General features: G+C 46.0%; 1 protein-coding gene across 1 annotated transcript; it reads left to right on the plus strand.

Moving 5' to 3' along the window:
* The first annotated feature begins 2,453 nt into the window (after nt 1-2,453).
* LOC121587264 (bone morphogenetic protein 10-like) lies at nt 2,454-6,039 on the plus strand. The gene is made up of 2 exons (XM_041904174.1): nt 2,454-3,295; nt 3,919-6,039. Exons 1-2 carry the CDS (start codon nt 2,887-2,889, stop codon nt 5,019-5,021), a joined length of 1,512 nt encoding a protein of 503 aa, XP_041760108.1. The 5' UTR covers nt 2,454-2,886; the 3' UTR covers nt 5,022-6,039.
* The last annotated feature ends 17,632 nt before the right edge of the window (nt 6,040-23,671 follow it).

A 23,671-nucleotide genomic window follows, 5' to 3' on the forward strand; every position in this document is an offset into this window, starting at 1 on the left:
AATCAATTTAATCCATTTTAGAATAAGGCTGTAACATAACAAAATGTGGAAAAAGTCAAGGGGTCTGAATACTTTCCGAATGCACTGTATGTCATGGAAAGAGCAGGTGTTCTTAATGTTTTGTACACTCAGTGTATATCTGCCTCACTCTCAGAGAAATAAGTTACACAGTCAAATGTAACAAATAACTAAAATGTTTATAAAGAAATATACAAATGATACATTTGTGACTTCAATATTATTATGTTAGATGTTTTATAATTCAATACAGTAATATGAGCTCTGTATGTAAAACATTTACATTTGCCATTTTAGTCATTTAGCAGATGCTCTTATCCAGAACGACTTACAGTAAGTTCATTCATCTTAAGATATCTAGGTGAGACAATCACATATCACAGTCAAATATACAGGATATGAACATTCCGTTATAGCTAAACAGTGAGGGAATTTTGTACGTTTGCCCACTGACAAAGAAATGATCAGTCTATAATTTTAATGGTAGGTTTATTTGAACAGTGAGAGGCAGAATAACAACAAAATAATCCAGAAAAACACATGTCAAAAATGTTATAAATTGATTTGCATTTTAATGAGGGAAATAAGTATTTGACCCCTCTGCAAAACATGACTTAGTACTTGGTGGCAAAACCCTTGTTGGCAATCACAGAGGTCAGATGTTTCTTGTAGTTGGCCACCAGGTTTGCACACATCTCAGGAGGGATTTTGTCCCACTCCTCTTTGCAGATCTTCTCCAAGTCATTAAGGTTTCGAGGATGACGTTTGGCAACTCGAACCTTCAGCTCCCTCCACAGATTTTCTATGGGATTAAGGTCTGGAGACTGGCTAGGCCACTCCAGGACCTTAATGTGCTTCTTCTTGAGCCACTCCTTTGTTGCCTTGACCGTGTGTTTTGGGTCATTGTCATGCTGGAATACTCATCCACGACCCATTTTCAATGCCCTGGCTGAGGGAAGGAGGTTCTCACCCAAGATTTGACGGTACATGGCCCCGTCCATCGTCCCTTTGATGCGGTGAAGTTGTCCTGTCCCCTTAGCAGAAAAACACTCCCAAAGCATAATGTTTCCACCTCCATGTTTGACGGGGGGGATGGTGTTCTTGGGGTCTTAGGCAGCATTCCTCCTCCTCCAAACATGGCGAGTTGAGTTGATGCCAAAGACCTCCATTTTGGTCTCATCTGACCACAACACTTTCACCCAGTTCTCCTCTGAATCATTCAGATGTTCATTGGCAAACTTCAGACGGGCATGTATATGTGGTTTCTTGAGCAGGGGGACCTTGCGGGCGCTGCAGGATTTCAGTCCTTCACGGCGTAGTGTGTTACCAATTGTTTTCTTGGTGACTATGGTCCCAGCTGCCTTGAGATCATTGACAAGATCCTCCCGTGTAGTTCTGGGCTGATTCCTCACCGTTCTCATGATCATTGCAACTCCACGAGGTGAGATCTTGCATGGAGCCCCAGGCCGAGGGAGATTGACAGTTCTTTTGTGTTTCTTCCATTTGCGAATAATCGTACCAACTGTTGTCACCTTCTCACCAAGCTGCTTGCCGATGGTCTTGTAGCCCATTCCAGCCTTGTGTAGGTCTACAATCATCTGAAATCTATGAATAAGAAATCTGAGAACAGTAATATTTTACACACACGAAGGTACCCATTAGCAATCATTTCTGATGAAAAAACACACGTGAAAAATTGGTGGATATACTGTTAGCGTTTTGGAAATAAACTCTTCAATTTATTCTTCTCTCATTATACTTTTTCTCCAACTAAAAGAAATGCTTTTTAAAAAAGTATTACAACTGATTTATGAAATAATACAACTTCTGTCATAAAATGCAAAAGAAATGCAGGATTCTGCGGTGTGCTTTTCTCATCAGCTGATCTCAATCTGTTTGTTGTGTGCTGACCTGCAGAAGTCCAACAAATCTCTAATCCGTACCAATTACATCTCACACCTCATTACATTTCAATTTCATTTGGGAAGGTACTGTCCAACCAACATATCCTGTCGCATTCATCAACATCAACAGACCCTTTACGGATTTGTCAACAAGAAATGGTCAGTGGAGCAAAGTCCTGTGTCTGCAGCTCCACCATTTACAAAACAAATAAACACATGAGCAAGATCATCCCAGCCTGATTTTCGGACCCCAACAAAATATTGCTTTCACGAGGAAGAGGCTACAGGACAATGTTTACAAAATTGTCATTAAGGAAGTGGTGAGATAACACACACACACACACACACACTCACACACGAGAAATGCAGAGCTTACCATATCATAGATAAGGGACAGAAAGAAAGCGGGAGAGAGAGAGCGAGAGAGAGAGAGAGAGGGAGAGAGAGAGAGAGAGAGAGAGAGAGAGAGAGAGAGAGAGCGAAAGTGAGAGAGAGAAAGAAAGAGAGAGAGAAAGAAAGAAAGAACAGAGGGATAAACTGGGAGAAAAAACTAAAGAGATGCCTCCGTTGGACACCGCAAAGCCACCCTCTTGCCAGAACTCCAACTCTTTGGAAAACAACATCAAAAGGTGTGCATGACGATAAAGGCGTAAGATCTGGAATAAAAGCAGTTAATCTGGGTTCCAAGCCACACACAGAGAGAGGAACACACAGAGAGAGCGACAGAACACAGACCTCCACACTGATCAACTCCAAGGTTCAACAGCACCTTTTAAGTCACCAGAGAACCGACAACCAACCGGATCAGCAAGAGGAAAACACGGTTTCTGTTTCTTACCCTTCATTAAGCTGAATCCAACCTCCAGTGGACCATTGGATTAACACTGTGATAGATCTAATTTTGTTCAATCGCAAACAACTTTGGATAGTCCCTGTGGACACAACAACAGTACCACTCCTCTCCATGGCGGATACTGGGCTCTCCAGGTTGGAGGCTACCTTTATCACCCGGATCCCCTTCCCCCTGCTCTCCTTGCTGCTCCTGCTGTGGCCCCTGTCTGGGCAGGGCAGCCCCATCTCCCTGGCCCCAGAGAGGCATCACCCTGCTCCCGGGCTGGGGGACAGCCACGGGGGAGTCATAGACCCATCTCTGTTGGAGCAGGACAGTGATGTGGACATGCAGACCCTGCTTGTGAATCTGAGAGGCCAGTTTCTCCGGACCTTCAACCTGTCTGGCCTGGGCCCTCCTGCCCAGCCACCTGGCAGTGCCCGCGTGGAGCCTCCTGAGTACATGATGGAGCTGTACAACCGCTTCGCCAATGACCGCACTGCCATGCCCACCGCCAACATCATCCGCAGCTTCAAGAACGAAGGTAGAGAACCGCTGTACTGTACTCGGTATCCGTATCCTGTACTGAGTTCAAATTATGCCAGATGGTGTTCTTTGCTTTCATTTGGAGAAAAAAAATAATTAATGTGCTGTAAGCCTTTTATCCCTTTATAATTAAAGTATTATTATCAGAACTGTTCATCAAAAATGTATTATGTATCAAAATTGACCTGTAGAAGGTCAACACATGCATGCATAGTGAAAAAGCAATGAAGCATAATTAAAAAAATTTCAAACAGATTTGTAATACATTATTTATCTTACAAATACTGGAGCAACTTCAATATTTGAGAGTCTGCACTGTGTAAATTAAAGTGTTTTTTAATTATTTGGTTGAGAATATAACAAATATTTCAAAGTGAATTTCTCATAATTTTTTATTTTTTTAATACAATTACATATTAATTCAACTTGTTCTAGTTCAATGTTTAATGGGATGTTACAGTAAAGCTACAATTGCCTCACGGAAGTGTGTTGGACAAAATCTTGGCTCTTGCTGTACTTCCAATTCTGCATGAAGTGTAGTACAATGGTGGTCTATTCAAATCATCAACAAGGAGAACTACTGATTAACAGCCTTTGTCTCTGTGTATTCCTCTCCCCCAGACTCGCCTCCCTGCAGTTTGGGTAGTGGAGGGGTGAGACGACACCCTCTGCTCTTCAACGTATCCTTCCCCCACCATGAGCGCATCACCGCCGCACAGCTGCGTCTCTACACCCTGGTCCAGACCGACCGCAACCTCTATGCTGGGGTCGACCGCAAGGTGACCATCTACGAGCTAGAGCAGCAGGATGGAACAGGGGAGGACAACAGAACAGGGGAGGACACTGAGAAAGGAGGAGGAGGTGGAGGAAGGGAGCAGTTAGTGGAGCTGGCATCACGGCAGGTCTATGGTACTGATAGCGGCTGGGAGGCCTTTGACCTGACCGCTGCTGTCCAAAGCTGGCGCAAATCAGAGTACGGCACCACCCACAGGCTGGAGGTGCACGTAGCAAGCCTGGCCTCTGAGGGGAAAGGAGGGCAGGCACTGGCAGAGGGCGAGGGAGAAGGAGAGGAAGAGGGGAGGAGGACATTCAGAGGAGACATGGAGATAGACACCAGCCCAGAGGACAAACACAAACCCCTGATGATCGTCTTCTCCAATGACCAGAGCGGTGATCACCGTGATGACAAGCAGGAGCTGAACGAGATGATTGGACACGAGACTTCAGAGGCGGTGCTTCAGGGTGACCTGGGGCTGGGGCTGAATGGGCTATGGGGGGAGCTGAGCCGGGCGGAGGGCCAGGAAAAGGAGGGAGATGAGGAGGAGCAGGATGAAGAGGCCCTGATCCAGATGCGCTCTAACCTGATCTATGACACAGCCTCTAGGATCCGCCGCAACGCCAAGGGCAATCAGTGCAAGAAACAGTCCCTCTATGTGGAGTTTGAAGACATCGGCTGGGACAGCTGGATCCTAGCGCCGGCCGGGTACGAGGCCTTCGAGTGCAGCGGCGTCTGCACGTACCCACTGACAAAACACGTGACGCCCACCAAGCACGCCATTGTCCAGACGCTGGTGAGCATGAAGAGCCCGCAGAGGGTGGTGCGGGCCTGCTGTGTGCCCACCAAGCTGGATCCTATCTCCCTGCTTTACCTGGATGACACAGGAGTGGTCACGTACAAGTATAAGTTTGAGGGCATGGTGGTGGCAGAGTGTGGCTGCAGATAGCTAGTCCACATACCCTGCTAGTCATATGGACATGGAGAGAGACAGTGGTGAAGAGAAATTACAGGGTGTGGTTGGAACAAAGCAAAAACTAAGAACAAAATGGAGGCATTAGAATCCACAGACTCTGAATTGTATCTGGTATCACCATTGGAAACAGTTGAGAAGAGAAACAAAAAAGAAGAGAATAGTTTAGGTGAGCCTTGACAGGAGCCTTGACTATGAGTCATCTAAACTCCTACACTTTGTACATTGTAAATGTATATTTTGTATTTCAGGAAAATGTATATGTTATTTTGTATAGTACAACGTCTATGAAACCAATTCATCATTCTGTAAGAGAAGCAGTTGGATGCTGAGGAAAAAAGGATGGACCTTCATAAATAAACTGTCCTTAGTTCTCTCTAAGGATTTTAGCCACACAGCACCCAGGCATACAGTCCTGTCCAGTAGGCCTAGCTGGTGGGACCTGACAGGTGGAGCGTTAGCCTAGCTGGTGGGACCTGACAGGGGGAGCGTTAGCCTAGCTGGTGGGACCTGACAGGGGGAGCGTTAGCCTAGCTGGTGGGACCTGACAGGGGGAGCGTTAGCCTAGCTGGTGGGACCTGACAGGGGGAGCGTTAGCTCTCCTCCTCTGACACTGATCTTCCAACTTATGTCTTCCTCTCCACTTATCTCTGTTCTCCCCCTCCCTGGACGCTAACACTAATCCACACTTCATTTAGCCTGTCTCTCTAACAGTAATAGCAACAGGCCTCCCAAGGGGAAACACAAACCTGACTGGACTGGACTTCTGCTAGGGGCCTGCCCTCATCCTCACCCCCACCACCTCCCCCTGGCACTTAGGACAGTGGGCTGAGGTCAGAGGTTAGGGTGGACTGGGTTATCTCCCTCACCGGACCCTCACCTACTTTCCCACATTGTCCTCAGAGAGTCAGTCACATGCCATGCGAGCCACTCTCTCCCACTCCTCTGCGCCGATAGGGAGGTGTTGGCGCTGAGAAACATGTGCTCTGCCACTCACGACTAGGGGGGTAGTGGGCCTGTCAAGATTCCATGGTTACTAATAGAAACATGAAAAGATAAACAGCGTGCTCGACTCAACCTCATATAAACTTAGACCGGGTGTTGAATCATTGTATGTATATAATCCAAAGAACAAAACAATAGGACAGCACTCCAGTGAATACATTTAAATGAACATATTTTTATTGCCACACTGTTTGGGTATGAGTCTTTCTTCAGCGTGCATAGGAGGCAATGGCAATCAGTGTCACGACAACAAATGTTTGTGATGCAATAAAAATATGTTCATTTAAGTTTATTCACCGGAGTGCTGTCCTATTTTTCTTCTACTAACGTTAATAGAAACAGACTCTACTACACTATTAGAAAAATGGGTTCCAAAAGGGTTCTTCGGCTGTCCCCATAGGAGAACCCTTTTTGGTTCCAGGTAGAACCCTTTTGGGTTCCATGTAGAACCTTCTATGGAAAGGGTTTTACATGGAACCCAAAAGGGTTCTACCTGGAACCAAAAAAGGTTATTCAAAGGGTTCTCCTATGGGGACAGCCGAAGAACCCTTTTAGGTTCTAGATAGCACCTTTTTTTCTAGTGTAGCATAACTCACTGACCTACATGTAGCCCCATGTGCCCCCACCATCACCACCCTGAAAACTCTGTCTCTGTCCCTTCAACTCTACCTCCCCCCATCACTCACCCCCTGGCCCTGCCATCCTTCACATTTAAGGAAAATATTTACCTGCATTTGGCCTGTTATCATGGACAGGCTGAGAGGATGAGGGGAGAAGGTGGCACCTCATGTCTCTCCTCCCCTCCTCTGAGAGTCTTAAGGAGTCCTGTTTGGGGTCCTCTCTTGTTGTTCTGTGTTCTTGTAATACAAATGTAATACAGTTCTCTGCTGCTTGATAATGTGAAAGCCTATTTATTGATTAATTTATTTATGTAAAATTGTATAACATGGATATGCATACAGAGGGTGAACATACAGTACATACCCTGACCATATTGTAGAAAACATAATTAATTTATTGATATTTTGTGAATATTATATTTTGTTACCTGTTGTTCTGGTTGCTTTGTGAATCCTATTGTAAAATACTGAAGCAGCAAAACTGCAGTCTTAGAGTGCATAAAAGGCGTCATGAATCATTCTATTTTCATACAATGAATTAAAAAATATATACTATTGAATATAGATTATCATAATAACGTCTTTATCAGGAATCATAATCCATTTCTCCCCTAGCCTGACAACTATGAACACTTATTTTCTTTAGAAAAGGGGGCTTTCAGGACTTGGATGCATAACTCTGAGGTTGGGACAGTTGCATACCACAGTATCAGCTCACAGGCTGGATGGTCTGCCTGATGGTCTGCCTGATGGTCTGCCTGATGGTCTGCCTGCCGCTCACTACGACAAACTGCAGACGCAGACAGCTGCTCTGGATGGAAAACCTGTTCTTCAAAGCTTTTTTGTACGCTTCAAAAAACGGAGAGAAAATTAACTATAAACGTATTTCCTTTGCTTCCAATGCTCTTCCTGATGGACTTATATCAACAACAGCAGCGGTGTCAAGGCATGTATCATGTACCAACGCACATAGTGGATGTAAATAAAAAATAATGTGTTCCAAAATGTTGTGTAAAGATGCATGACTCTTGCAGTTGTGATATAATGGCTTGGTGTAGAAGTACTTGTTGTAGGCCGAGAACATTTACCCAAGGTTGTGGTATTCCCGTCACAGATGTAATAATCACTTTGAAGCAATAAGAGTTTTTCAGAAAGCTACAGACTCTGGACTTGATGTAGCAGTAGGCTTACTGTACCCAGCTAAACAGTACCCAGTACACTGACAGTGCAAGGGCCAGTTGACTGTATGCCAGTCTGAGTAGGCAGAGAGGGCTGGTGTCACCCTTGTCAACACACTGAGGAGGGACACATGCAGGGAAGCAGAAACATGGAGGAGCTATTGGCTCTCTCAAGAAGCATTCCTTAAACTGCCAGGAGCCAAACATACAGCTAGTTTAAACCTTGTGATAACACAAATACATAAAAGAGTATATAAGGACATGGTCCTAATAGCTCTCGCTCGCTCTGCCTCTCTCTCTCTCCTACTAAACCTCTCTGTTCTTCTTTATCTGTGCATCTAGTATTTTTTTCTCTCTCTGTTGCTCACTTGTGCTTTTCCTATGAGCATGGATAGATAATTAGGGCTCTATTCAATCTGTATCACTGAAGCGTTACAGATTCCGTGATAGAAATGTAAAGGTAATTTCTGATTGAGCCAATATATGCAGCGTTTACTGTGAATGCAGTCTCCGCTAAAGCCTTTACATTTCAATCACGCTGTAAATCTGAACTTCCGCGATGTGGATTGATTCAGAGATTCAGATTCAGAGTGTGTAGTAGTCAAATGTACAGGGTTGCAGGTGTGATTGCAGGGTACAGTGAAAATCTTAGGCTCCGAGCTCCAACATGCAGGACTAAGTGAAATTAAATAATAAAAAAGAACAACAATAGAACTAGAAATTTACATATTTAGCAGACGCTCTTATCCAGAGTGACTTACAGGAGCAATTAGGGTTAAGCGCCTTGCTCAAGGGCACATCGACAGATTTTTCACCTAGTCGGCTCAGGGATTAGAACCAGCAACCTTTCGGTTACTGGCACAACGCTCATAACCACTAAGCTACCTGCCGCCCAAGCTAGTGCTAGAAATAGCACTAGCTATATGAATAGTCTGGAAGCCGTTCCCGCCACACAGAAAAACATTTCTAACTATGAGTTATGATATAGTAAGTCATCATTATTAGATAGTAAGTTATTATTATGAGATAGTAAGTCATTATTATGAGAAATGTAAGTCATAGTTATGAGATAGTAAGTCTGGATCATGGACATTGAATAGTCCTGCTGGTCGACCCTTTTTAAAGGGGCAATCTGGAATTCAAACATTAACATTTAACATTTACATTTTAGTCATTTAGCAGACGCTCTTATCCAGAGCGACTTACAGGAGCAATTAGGGTTAAGTGCCTTGCTCAAGGGCACATTTACGTCATTTAGCAGACGCTCTTGTCCAGAGCGACTACAAATTGGTGCATTCACCCTATAGCCAGTGGGATAACCACTTTACAATTATACTTCTTTTTTTTTTTTTTTTGGGGGGGGTAGAAGGATTACTTTATCCTATCCCAGGTGTTCCTTAAAGAGGTGGGGTTTCATATGTCTCCGGAAGGTGGTGAGTGACTCCGCTGTCCTGGCGTCGTGAGGGAGCTTGTTCCACCATTGGGGTGCCAGAGCAGCAAACAGCTTTGACTGGGCTGAGCGGGAACTATGCTTCCGCAGAGGAAGGGGAGCCAGCAGGCCAGAGGTGGATGAACGCAATGCCCTCGCCTGGGTGTAGGGACTGATCAGAGCCTGAAGGTACGGAGGTGCCGTTCCCCTCACTGCGCCATAGGCAAGCACCATGGTCTTGTAACGGATGCGAGCTTCAACTGGAAGCCAGTGGAGTGTGCGGAGGAGGGGGGTGACGTGAGAGAACTTGGGAAGGTTGAACACCAGACGGGCTGCGGCATTCTGGATGAGTTGTAGGGGTTTAATGGCACAGGCAGGGAGCCTAGCCAACAGCGAGTTGCAGTAATCCAGACGGGAGATGACAAGTGCCTGGATTAGGACCTGTGCCGCTTCCTGTGTAAGGCAGGGTCGTACTCTCCGAATGTTGTAGAGCATGAACCTGCAGGATCGGGTCACCGCCTTGATGTTGGCGGAGAACGACAGGGTGTTGTCCAGGGTCACGCCAAGGCTCTTCGCACTCTGGGAGGAGGACACAACGGAGTTGTCAACCGTGATGGCGAGATCATGGAACGGGCAGTCCTTCCCCGGGAGGAAGAGCAGCTCCGTCTTGCCAGGGTTCAGCTTGAGGTGGTGATCCGTCATCCATACTGATATGTCGGCCAGACATGCAGAGATGCGATTCGCCACCTGGTTATCAGAAGGGGGAAAGGAGAAGATTAGTTGTGTATCGTCAGCGTAGCAATGATAGGAGAGGCCATGTGAGGATATGACAGAGCCAAGTGACTTGGTGTATAGGGAGAAAAGGAGAGGGCCTAGAACTGAGCCCTGGGGGACACCAGTGGTGAGAGCACGTGGTGCGGAGACAGCTTCTCGCCACGCCACTTGGTAGGAGCGACCGGTCAGGTAGGACGCAATCCAGGAGTGAGCCGCGCCGGAGATGCCCAGCTCGGAGAGGGTGGAGAGGAGGATCTGATGGTTCACTGTATCAAAGGCAGCAGACAGGTCTAGAAGGACAAGAGCAGAGGAGAGAGAGTTAGCTTTAGCAGTGCGGAGCGCCTCCGTGACACAGAGAAGAGCAGTCTCAGTTGAATGACCAGTCCTGAAACCTGACTGGTTTGGATCAAGAAGGTCATTCTGAGAGAGATAGCAAGAGAGTTGGCTAAAGACGGCACGCTCAATAGTTTTGGAAAGAAAAGAAAGAAGGGATACTGGTCTGTAGTTGTTGACATCAGTGGGATCGAGTGTTGGTTTTTTTGAGAAGGGGTGCAACTCTCGCTCTCTTGAAGACGGAAGGGACATGGCCAGCGGTCAAGGATGAGTTGATCAGCGAGGTGAGGTAGGGGAGAAGGTCACCGGAGATGGTCTGGAGAAGAGAGGAGGGGATGGGGTCAAGCGGGCAGGTTGTTGGGCGGCCTGCAGTCACTAGTCGCAAGATTTTATCTGGAGAGAGAGGGGAGAAAGAAGTCAAAGCATAGGGTAGGGCAGTGTGAGCAGGACCAGCAGTGTCATTAGACTTAACAAACGAGGATCGGATGTCGTCAACCTTCTTTTTCAAAGTGGTTGACAAAGTCATCCACAGAGAGGGAGGAGGGGGGGAGAGGATTCAGCAGTGAGGAGAATGTGGCAAAGAGCTTCCTAGGGTTAGAGGCAGATGCTTGGAATTTAGAGTGGTAGAAAGTGGCCTTAGCAGCAGAAACAGATGAAGAAAATGTAGAGAGGATGGAGTGAAAAGATGCCAGGTCGGCAGGGAGTTTAGTTTTCTTCCATTTCCGCTCAGCTGCCCGGAGCTCTGTTCTGTGAGCTCGCAATGAGTCATCAAGCCACAGAGCTGGAGGGGAGGACCGAGCCGGCCGGGAGGATAGGGGACACAGGGAGTCAAAGGATGCAGAAAGGGAGGAGAGGAGGGTTGAGGAGGCAGAATCAGGAGATTGGAGGGAGAAGGATTGAGCAGAGGGAAGAGATGATAGGATGGAAGAGGAGAGAGTAGTGGGAGAGAGAGAGCGAAGGTTGCGGCGGCGCGTTACCATCTGTGTAGGGGCAGAGTGAGTAGTGTTGGAGGAGAGCGAGAGAGAAAAGGATACAAAGTAGTGGTCGGAGACATGGAGGGGAGTTGCAGTGAGATTAGTAGAAGAGCAACATCTAGTAAAGATGAAGTCAAGCGTATTGCCTGCCTTGTGAGTGGGGGGGATGGTGAGAGGGTGAGGTCAAAAGAGGAGAGGAGTGGAAAGAAGGAGGCAGAGAGAAATGAGTCAAATGTAGACGCGGGAGGTTGAAATCCCCCAAAACTGTGAAGGGTGAGCCATCCTCAGGAAAGGAACTTATCAAGGCGTCAAGCTCATTGATGAACTCTCCAAGGGAACCTGGAGGGCGATAGATGACAAGGATATTAAGCTTAAATGGGCTAGTGACTGTGACAGCGTGGAATTCAAATGAGGAGATAGACAGACGGGTTAGGGGAAAAATTGAGAATGACCACTTGGGAGAGATGAGGATTCCTGTGCCACCACCCCTCTGACCAGATGCTCTCGGGGTATGCGAGAACACATGGTCAGACGAGGAGAGAGCAGTAGGAGTAGCAGTGTTTTCAGCGGTAATCCATGTTTCCGTCAGTGCCAGGAAGTCGAGGGACTGGAGGGTAGCATAGGCTGGGATGAAGTCAGCCTTGTTGGCGGCAGAACGGCAGTTCCAGAGGCTGCCTGAGACCTGGAACTCCAGGTGTGTGGTGCGTGCAGGGACCACCAGGTTAGAGAGGCAGCAGCCACGCGGTGTGAGGCGTTTGTGTAGCCTGTGCGGAGAGGAGAGAACAGGGATAGGCAGAGGCATAGTTGACAGGCTGCAGCAGATGGCTACAATAATGCAGAGGAGATCGGGATGAAATGAACTAAACATCAGGGAAAGGAGAGAGCAGGCCTCCCTCACCAAAAAAAAAAATATATATATATAACTCTCCCAACTTCCACCTCAGAAACTATAAGTGTTTCACTGAACCACCCGAGTAAAACTCTCCCAACTTCCACTTTAGAAATTAGAATTGTTGTAAACTACAGCAGACTGTTATCAGTAGCTGTAATTAAGTACAGCAGCTACCAACCACCTAACGTTAATGCCTCGGATGAGGTTTAGAAAAACAGCTGAATGGTAGCAGCTAGCTGGCTCAATCACAGGTACTCTTAAGCATGAAATAACATTGGAAACAATTAACCACAGTTGCAAAAAGTTACCAGTAGCTACCCGCTAGCTAGCTAGCTAGCTTTGTTGGTCCAAGTAGTGGGTAGGCTAGCCTTGTGCTTCGCCGGAGTCCGCCGAATACAGTCCTTACCTACAATAATTACCTACAATAACCTTCAATAACTACCTGAGTAAGCTACCTATAATACCAAACTACAATACCTACTGTGACGTCACGAGAGGCTACACAGCTTTCAGCGGGATTGCTCAAGTAGTGCAAGGAGACAAGGTTCAAACAAAACAAGGATTTTATTATAGGTCTTGGGAAATTAACGAAAATATAACAAAATTCTGTTCTCTTGTGGCTCTTTAAGGGTTAACAGTTCAGGGATGTCTCTTCCACATCCAAAGTCATCATTCTCACTCGCTCAGATAACTTTTCCCCAGCCTTACTGTAGTCCACGTTGCAGCTAGTGGCCAACCCAGCAAAAAGTCCTTCCAAATGTCTCTCACGTATTTCCACAGGTGCATGTATCCAAAGGTGAGTATTTCCCAAAGGTAAGTATCTCCAAATCCTTATATTCCTCATGGAAGTGGACGTGCAGCACTCTTGTCCTCCAGAGAGCCCAGGTTGGAGACTGTGTCTCTTCCCTTCCCAAACCTTCAGCTCATCAGCTCCTCATTTGTTTCAGCTGCGTGGGAAGATTGGCCATAGAGGGGTGGAGTTCCCGACCATACCAGCAGATGGAGCCATAGCTGTCTGGGTTTGCAGCCACCTCAGGGGATGTAACGTCCCTCCAGGACACAGCCTCTCGTGACATCACACATCCCCCTCCTCGGGACCGACGTCCTCGTCGGGTAAAGGCCGCGAAGAAGGCATCACGCCGGGAGAGGGCGTCCGCATTGCCGTGGTGCTTGCCAGACTGCTCTCTCTTCAACTCCTCCAACTCTAGGACCAGGGACTCAGCCTCCTGTTGTCTCTCCTTGAGTTTCTTACTGAACGCATCAGCCTTGGTTTTAGCAGAGTTTAGCTTCTGTTGAGCAGCTTTCAGTTCCTTCTCTCTCTCTGCCTCCGCATTCTTCATCTTGTTCTCCAACACCTTGTACTTCTCCTCTGCCTTCTTCTGGACCTCCTTACTACTGCGCAGGGTCTCCTCACACTCCTTGATGGTCCTGCGCAGCCTCTCCAGCTCCTCCTGTTGCTTAGGGAAGGAGCTCTGTTGGAGTTTAGCCTGGAGGATATCTAACTCTTCTGTCTTCATGTCTAACTGTTGCTTTAACAAACGATACCTCTCAGCGGTCCCCTTCAGACCAGACAGTTCTTTGTCCAGATTCTGTAGCTCCGTCTCTGTGTCGGTCTGGGCACCTGCCCTCCCTATCAGAGCCCGGGCGGGAGTGAGTAACTCGGAGGATTGCACCGGAGCCTTCCCAGGATGAGTCTTGCCTCTCCGTTTCCGAGGTACTCGGGTTATCCTCTCCTGAGACTCTCTCCAGAGTGGGTAAAAGGCTGGGCAGTCTCGTCCAATTAGGACAGGGACGGGAGGGAATCAACCACCCCCCGCCGTCGCGTGTATGGTTCCCCGTGTGCTGGTCATTGTAAGTTCAGTAATGGGGTATTCTCTGGTGTCCCCATGGACACAGGAAACTGGGAGGACTTTCCCGAGGTCAGACACGTTGGGCCCACCAAATCCTTACGCACCAGGGTGGCCCGGCTACCAGAATCCAGTAAGGCCTCCACATCATGGTGATTCACCGTTACCGGGCAGGTGGGGGGTCGATCTGGGCCGCCATCTACGACTCCCAAGAGCGAGGCAAAACGGTGTGTGGGTGCTGAGCTGGAGGACTCCGCAGTGGGCATAGGTTCATCGGCTGGTTTCCCACACTGCCAGGAGATATGTCCCATCTCCCCACACCGGTAACACTGTCGAGTTTCCCCCTCCTGGTGTACTCTTCTTGGACCCGCCTGGTTTCTGGCTCCCCCTGGAGCCGGGATAAGTCCTGACGTGGCTGGGTTCGAGACCTTGGGGTCCTTTGGACGGGTTCTTCCCATTTGTGGTGGGGCCGCACTCCTGGGGTCTTTTCGGGAAGCATTCAGCATCTCCGCTGTGGCCTGGTACTTTTCCACAGCTTCCACGGTCAGATCAGCCGTGGTCAAGGCCTGTTGACTGATGAACCGTTTTGCCTCATAAGGCAGGGCGCGTAGGTAACGATCCACCACAACGGCCTCCACTACCGCCGCTGCTGTATTCCTCTGCGGATCCAGCCATTTCCTTGCGATTCGGACAAGTTCATGCATCTGCGCCCGAGGAGGTTGGTCTGGTTGGAAGGTCCAGCTGTGAAAGCGCTGGGCCATACCAAACTTTGTGAGTCCATATCTGCTGAGGATCTCAGACTTCAGGGCATCATAGTCAGTAACCTGGTCAGGGCCCAGGTCCCGGACAGCATTCAGCGATTCCCCGGTTAGAAAGGGGGCTAACAGACCAACCCACTGTTGCTTGGGCCAGGCTTCCCTAGTGGCCGTGGCCTCAAATGCATGCAGGTATGCCTCAATGTCATCGGTAGCTCCCATCTTAGATATAAAGTCACTTGCCTTTATTGGGCGGGTATTTTGGACCACCCTCTGTCTCTGCAACTGCAATTCCTCTGCCTTCAGAAGGTTGGCTTTCTTTTGCTCCTCCAAGAGAGCCACGTTTGTTTGCATCTGGGCTTGCTGGCCAGCAACAAGGGCTTTCAATATGTCCTCCATTTCAGTCGGCGGGGAGCCTACGGCCAGCTTGGAAAACTGGGTGATCAAACCTTCGGTATCCTCCTCTGACATGCACTATTAACGCTTGAGCGTGCCCGTATTCTCCACCATCTGTGACGTCACGAGAGGCTACACAGCTTTCAGCAGGATTGCTCAAGTAGTGCAAGGAGACAAGGTTCAAACAAAACAAGGATTTTATTATAGGTCTTGGGAAATTAACGAAAATATAACAAAATTCTGTTCTCTTGTGGCTCTTTAAGGGTTAACAGTTCAGGGATGTCTCTTCCACATCCAAAGTCATCATTCTCACTCGCTCAGATAACTTTTCCCCAGCCTTACTGTAGTCCACGTTGCAGCTAGTGGCCAACCCAGCAAAAAGTCCTTCCAAATGTCTCTCACGTATTTCCACAGGTGCATGTATCCAAAGGTGAGTATTTCCCAAAGGTAAGTATCTCCAAATCCTTATATTCCTCATGGAAGTGGACGTGCAGCACTCTTGTCCTCCAGAGAGCCCAGGTTGGAGACTGTGTCTCTTCCCTTCCCAAACCTTCAGCTCATCAGCTCCTCATTTGTTTCAGCTGCGTGGGAAGATTGGCCATAGAGGGGTGGAGTTCCCGACCATACCAGCAGATGGAGCCATAGCTGTCTGGGTTTGCAGCCACCTCAGGGGGATGTAACGTCCCTCCAGGACACAGCCTCTCGTGACATCACACTACCTACAATCTAAATACATGGTTTAAGCTTAACTCAACACCATATAAGAAGCCGAGCTTACCTTTCATAACGCAGCAATGATTAAACGTTGGGTAGCTAGCACAAAGATATTGTATTTAGCTACCACAGTACAGCCTGCTGGTAGTGTTGGCTGGCTAGCAATGGTTACTGTGTTGACTTTGTTTGAAAAACGGCGTCGCTGCGAACGAATGTAGCTGGCTAAAAGGATATTGTTTTTAGTTGCTACCGTTGCTAATAGCTACTCGCCAGCTAATCCAGGAGGTGAGTTAGCTAGCTAGCTTCGTGCTACATCCGGCACCGCCGAATATAAAAGTAACCTACAATAACTACACAACAGCTACCCACAACAGCCCACGATGCCTACCTATACTACTTAATAATATACAGCCCACGATGCCTACCTATAGTACCTAACTACAATCTAAATAAATAGTTTAAGCCTTACTCGACAAAGCCCAGGCTATGTATAAAGCCAAACTGGCAGACTGCAATCAGTAGCCGAAATTAAGTACAGCAGCTACCAACCACCTAACGTTAATGATAATGAGGTTAGAAAAACAGCTGAAGGTGGCAGCTAGCTGGCTCAATTACAGGTACTCTTAAGCGTGAAATAACATTGGAAACAGCTAACCACAGTTGCTAAAAGTTACCGGTAGCTACCCGCTAGCTAGCTAGCTTTGTTGGTCCAAGTAGTGGGTAGGCTAGCCTCGTGCTTTGCCGGGGTCCGCCGAATACAGTCCTTACCTACAATAATTACCTACAATAACCTACAATAACTACCTGAGTAAACTACCTATAATACCTAACTACAATACCTACCTACAATCTAAATACATGGTTTAAGCTTTACTCAACACCATATAAGAAGCCAAGCTTACCTCCTGCTAGAGAAAACACAACCTCTCCCGTCAGCATGCTGCCTGTACATCCCAGCATGAACTGACATGTTGTCATTAACAAAGCGTACTCCCCGCCATTTCATTTGGTAAACAGCTGAGGAATGGAGATCAAAATGATAGTTTTAACTGTGTTTTGAAGCTATACAGTGTTTGTTTATAATTACATTGCCTACAAACAACAGAGTAAAACAGGCTTATATGTTGGGTTCTGATGGGGTCAGACCGTTGCTCATGGGGCATTTCTAAGTTACATTCTTCAAGAATCAATGGCTATATATTAATAATTTATATAAAAGTCCAAAAATGTATATACCAATCCCAGATTGCCCCTTTAATGGATTGAATTGAATTAATTAATTAATTAAATCTGATGTCAACCAGACGTCATCAAACAGGCACCAACTCACATCAACAAAACTCTCCAATCCAATAAAATGGAACTATATCAACACCAACTCTCGCTCTCTCACACACACACACACACACACACACACAAGCACAAGCACATGTGCAGACACACACACACACACACACATTTATGACTTGCTATCTCATAATAATGACTTGCTATCTCGTAATAATAACTCACTATCTCATAACTCGAAGTCAGATTTTATTTTTTGTTTGCTGGAACGGGCTTCCATAGAACAGAGCCCTTACACAAAATGTAATATTTATGAAAGGATTAGTTCAACAATACACATAACACTTGACAAAACATGCCTCCACCAATCAAATACGTACATCAAAAGCTCATCAACTGCAAAATATGAAAAGTTAAGTCACATCAAACCACTTTTCTTGAAGAGTCCTATACCATAGAACTACGTGTCTGAGTTATTCATAACCATAGACACAGCTCTTTGAAATCACCATACTAATGACAAGTGCACTGAAATGTTTTGGCAAGTAAACAATAGGAAACTATGAGATCAGTGACCTCTGTCGTCTCGTGTTAGATGAAAGCAGAGGCCGTCTATATATGGCTGCAGACCAGAGGGCAAGGACCCTAACCAATTACTGAATGACTGGACGTCAACATGCCTTGGTGTAGGAGCTCACTAATTGAATATTTACAGAAACCACTGAAAAGAGGAGTCTGGCCACTGTCAACTAATGCCCAAGTCTAGGAAGCATGTTGAAATAGGAAGTCTTTACGGTTTGTGCTGACGATAACACATGAATGTGGTTTCTATGGCTACTGCTCATGTAACAGAATGACACGGTTCTCAAAACATGCAGTGTAATGACCCATCAATTGACTATGATAAAAAATAGGTTCTTACTCTTTGTGTAAGGGTGCTTGTGCCAGATTTGTGGAAACAAGTTTTTTCTGGACGTGATACACACTTAGGCATAACTGTGCAATTGCTATGTTTAAGTAATACATTAGGTTTGTCAAAGCTAGAAAATGTGTTTTGATATGTCATCCTGCCCTGTCTTTTCTCTGACGTGGGATAGCTCCCATCCCATCCCTCCCTCTGGATCCCTCAGGCCCATATCAACACACCTCCACCCAACCCAACTCCTTACTCTGATCCCCCTCATCCTGCACTGCAGCTGGACAGCAAGACATCACATAGACCTAAACTTTACTCCATCATTGTATGTGTCTACTCCATCAATTGTGCACGTGTGTGTTTGTGGGTGTTCTTTCCAGCTGTAATTTTGTGTAATTATCTATCCATGCTCGTAGGAATAGTACAAGTGAGAAGCGGAAAGAGAAGAAATACTAGATGCACAGATAAAGAAGAACAGAGAGGTTTAGTAGGAGAGAGAGAGAGAGGCAGAGCGAGACAGAGTAAGATGGAGAGAGATGAGAGAGATGGAGAGAGAGAGAAAGAGAAAGAGAGAGAGAAAGAAAGAAAGAAAGGGAGAGCGATCGAGAGAGGCCGAGCAAGCGCAAGAAAGAGGGAGGGAGCTGTGAGATGTAAGGAACCATCGAACGTGGGTATTTACATGGGAGGAAACCTCCTAATTGCCTGTAATGGGGACAGGGGGTTGTGTGGCGTACGGTCGAGGATGCTGCCCTCCATTCAGCCAGCTCTCTGCCCTGCAGCCCCACTGATAAGGGAGATAGTTGGCACAATTGTGGGAGGCCAATTGTCCTGAGGAAGCTGTGCTGAGGTCACTTTGCCATGTGGACTAGCTGTGTGGCGAGGAGCTACGTGTGTGCCTGCATCCTCCAGGGATGGCCCCCGGGCCTGTCTTCCCCCTTCTACCCCCACCAGTGTTCATTACAGCTAGGGCGAGCCACATGTCATCAGGAATAAACACTACTGTTCTGTACTGTAATACAGGCAGTGACAGCTCATTCAGGAGCTCTGGTGGATGCACAAAGACTTCTGCGGAGTGTAATGACGTTTAGGGATGTCTGGAACTATCTGCAGATTTCCACGCTCTGCACAGAGACTTACTATTCCAGCTGTGTTCTATGCTGCCCAGGGCTTTATTATTGTACTATTAGTAACTTTTATCTCCTCAATCAGTGCTAAACTGACTATCACTGATATGGGGGAAATGGGGGTGGGCCGTAGGGTTTTGTGATCCTTTTTTGGGGGACAATTTACCTCATTTTTGTCATTGTAGCCTCAACACACACACTAGACTAGTGTGCTGTGAAAAATAACTATTTCCTGTGTCTTTGATTCATGGTTTCCCTCTCAGTCTAGCATCTATTTCTCCCCAACCACGCTGTGACTCTACTGAATAGCCTACATGTTGCAATTTATTGACTTGAGCCCCTTGTTAATATCAGTGAGACAAAAATTGACTCAATGAAGACATCTTGTGGTCTTCCAGGGTATTTATGGACTCTGATACTGCATCATGTAAACTTTCCAGGACCACCATTCTGACATTATTTTGAAACCGCTGAGTCTTAATGAAATACAGCAGTTACTACTCAGCCGTATACCAGAAAACATTATCTGTGATCGAGTTCAAGTACAGTGAAATTTAGTTGCTCAACAACCTCAAATCTCTAAAAGAAATCTAAAAAAAACATAAGCTTGACCACAACAAAAAAAAAACTCATCAACATTAATAGACTGGTATTCACCAGGGACCTACAGAAAACAAAACCCACATGTGTTAAATTGACATTTATTCATCCTGAGTAGCCTAATACTTTTACTCATGTTTGTTTGCAGTGTTGTGAGAGACTGTTATACTGCTCCCATGGTAACGACCCCCTCCAAGCGGATAAAATATATATATATGCAGTACCAGTCAAAAGTTTGGACACACCTACTCATTCAAGGGTTTTTCTTTATTTTTACTATTTTCATTTACATTTACGTCATTTAGCAGACGCTCTTATCCAGAGCGACTTACAGTTAGTGAATACATTTTTTTTTTATACTGGCCCCCCGTGGGAATCGAACCCACAACCCTGGCGTTGCAAATGCCATGCTCTATCAACTGAGCTACATCCCTGCCGGCCATTCCCTCCCCTACCCTGGACGACACTGGGCCAATTGTGTGCCGCCCATGAGTCTCCCGGTCGCGGCCGGCTGCGACAGAGCCTGGATTCGAACCAGGATCTCTAGTGGCACAGTTAGCACTGCGATGCAGTGCCTTAGACCACTGCGCCACTCAGAAGATTTTCCACATTGAAGAATAATAGTGAAGAATTCAAAACTATGAAATAACACATATGGAATCATGTAGTAACCAAAAAAAGTGTTAAACAAATCAAAATATATTTTATATTTGAGATTCTTCAAATAGCCACCCTTTGTCTTAATGACATAATTGCACACTCTTGGCATTCTCTCAACCAGCTTCATGAGGTAGTCACCTGGAATGCATTTCAATTAATAGGTGTGCCTTCTTAAAAGTTAATTTGTGGAATTTCTTTCATTCTTATTGCGTTTGAGTCAATCAGTTGTGTTGTGACAAGGTAGGGGGGTATACAGAAGATAGCCCTACTTGGCAAAAGACCAAGTCCATATTATGGCAAGAACAGTTCAAATAAGCAAAGACAAACGACAGTCCATCATTACTTTAAGACATGATGGTCAGTCAATACGGAACATTTCAAGAACTTTGAAAGTTTCTTGAAGTGCAGTAGCAAAAACCATCAAGCGCTATGATGAAACTGGCTCTCGTGAGGACCGCCACAGGAATGGAAGACCCAGAGTTACCTCTGCTGCAGAGGATAAGTTCATTAGAGTTACCAGCCTCAGAAATCGCAGCCCAAATAAATTCTTCACAGAGTTCAAGTCACAGACACATCTCAACATCAACTGTTCAGAGGGGACTGTGTGACTCAGGCCTTCATGGTCAAATTGCTGCAAAGAAACCACTACTAAAGGACACCAATAATAAGAAGAGACCTGCTTGGGCCAAGAAACACGAGCAATGGACATTAGACTGGTGGAATTTGTCCTTTGGTCTGGAGTCCAAATTGGAGATTTTTGGTTCCAACCGCCGTGTCTTTGTGAGACGCGGTGTGGGTGAACGGATGATCTCCCCATGTGTAGTTCCCACCGTAAAGCATGGAGGAGGAGGTGTTATGGTGTGGGGGTGCTTTGCTGGTGACGCTGTCTGTGATTTGTTTAGAATTCAAGGCACACTTAACCAGCATGGCTACCACAGCATTCTGAAGCGATACGCCATCCAATCTGGTTTGGGTTTAGTGGGACTATGATTTGTTTTTCAACAGGACAATGACCCAACACACCTCCAGGCTGTGTAAGGGCTATTTTACCAAGAAGGAGAGTAATGGAGTGCTGCATCAGATGACCTGGCCTCCACAATGCTCCGACCTCAACCCAATTGAGATGGATTGGGAAGAGTCGGATGGCAGAGTGAAGGAAAAGCAGCTAACAAGTGCTAAGCATATGTGGGAACTCCTTCAAGACTGTTGTAAAAGCATTCCAGGTGAAGCTGGTTGAAGAAATGCCAAGAGTGTGCAAAGCTGTCATCAAGGCAAAGGGTGGCTATTTGAAGAATCTCAAATATAAAATATATTTTGATTTGTTTAATACTTTTTTGGTTACTACATGATTCCATATGTGTTATTTCATAGTGTTGATGTCTTCACTATTATTCTACAATGTAGAAAATAGTAAAAATAAAGAAAAACCCTTGAATGAGTAGGTGTGTCCAAACTTTTGACTGGTGCTGTACATCACAGACGACTGAAATATAACAGAACGTTTTGACATATAAACACCAGATTTGCAGCGTGTTTTTAAAAATAATGTTGATTAATTATGAAATTATGAAAAATATTAATAACATTCCATTCGCATGAGAAAGATAGTATTAAATTAATCATTCTACCCCCCCCACCCCCTACCCCCCCATAAAAAAAGAAAAGAAAAAAAGAACGTGGTTGTCCCACTGGCTATCATAAGTTGAATGCACCAATTTGTAAGTCGCTCTGGATAAGAGCGTCTGCTAAATGACGTAAATGTAAATGTAAATGTAAAAGAGACGGAGATATCGTGGACGTAGGTCGGGGTGCCTTGTAAGGACCCGACGGCGAGCGAGTAAACAGCCTCTTCCATCAATTCTATTAGCCAATGTTTAATCATTTGAAAACAAATTGGACGACCTAAGATTAAGGTTATCCTACCAACGGGACATTATAAAAAAACTGTAATATCCTATGTTTCACCGAGTCGTGGCTGAATGACGACATGGATAACATACAGCTGGCGGGTTACATACACTACATCGGCAGGATAGAACGGCTGACTCCGGTAAGACAAGGGGTGGCAGTCTGTATATATTTGTAAACAACAGCTGGTGCATAAAATCTAATACTAAGGAAGTCTCGAGGTTTTGCTCGCCGGAGGTAGAGTATCTCATGATAAGCTGTAGACCACACTATTTACCAAGAGAGTTTTCATCTATATTTTTCGTAGCTGTCTATTTACCACCACAAACCGATGCTGGCACTAAGATTGCACTCAATGAGCTGTATAAGGCCATAAGTAAACAGGAAAACGCTCATCCAGAGGCAGTGCTCCTAGTGGCCGGGGACTCTAATGCAGGGAAACTTAAATCCGGCTTGCTAGCTCCCCTACCTCTATGGAAGCACAGTTCCTGCTCAGCCCAGTCAAAGCTATTCGCTGCTCTGTCACCCCAATGGTGGAACAAGCTCCCCCACGACGCCAGGACAGCGGAGTCATTGACCACCTTCCAGAGACACTTGAAACCCTACCTCTTTAAGGAATACCTGGACTAGTATAAAGTAATCCTTCTTCCCCCACCCCCCCATAAAAAAAGAAAAAAAAAAGAAAAGGTGGTTGTCCCATTGGCTATCATAAGTTGAATGCACCAATTTGTAAGTCGCTCTGGATAAGAGCGTCTGCTAAATTATGATGTAAATGTAATGTAAATGTTCAACCTAATTTCTACCAGCATGTTAAATGTGCAACCAGAGGGAAAAAACAACTCTAGACCACCTTTACTCCACACACAGAGAGGCGTACAAAGCTCTCCCTCGCCCTCCATTTGGCAAATCTGACCATAACTCTATCCTCCTGATTCATGCTTATAAGCAAAAACTAAAGCAGGAAGCACCAATGACTCGGTTAATAAAAAAGTGGTCAGATGACGCAGATGCTAAGCTACAGGATTGTTTTGCTAGCACAGCCTGGAATATGTTCCGGGATTCTTCCGATAGCATTGAGAAGTACACCACATCAGTCACTGGCTTCATCAATAAGCGAATTGATGACGTCGTCCCCACAGTGACCGTACATACATACCCCAACCAGAAGCCATGGATTACAGGCAACATCCGCACTGAGCTAAAGGGTAGAGCTG

Source organism: Coregonus clupeaformis, chromosome 18 (assembly GCF_020615455.1).
Source record: "Coregonus clupeaformis isolate EN_2021a chromosome 18, ASM2061545v1, whole genome shotgun sequence".
Classification (NCBI taxonomy): Eukaryota; Metazoa; Chordata; class Actinopteri; order Salmoniformes; family Salmonidae; genus Coregonus; species Coregonus clupeaformis.

What these genes read in the sequence shown, in the direction of transcription:
- LOC121587264 (XM_041904174.1), top strand. Translation starts at nt 2,887, where the DNA reads ATGGCGGATACTGGGCTCTCCAGGTTGGAGGCTACCTTTATCACCCGG. An exon ending in CCGCAGCTTCAAGAACGAAG is followed by an intron (nt 3,296 to 3,918) that starts GTAGAGAACCGC and finishes CCTCTCCCCCAG; the next exon opens with ACTCGCCTCCCTGCAGTTTG.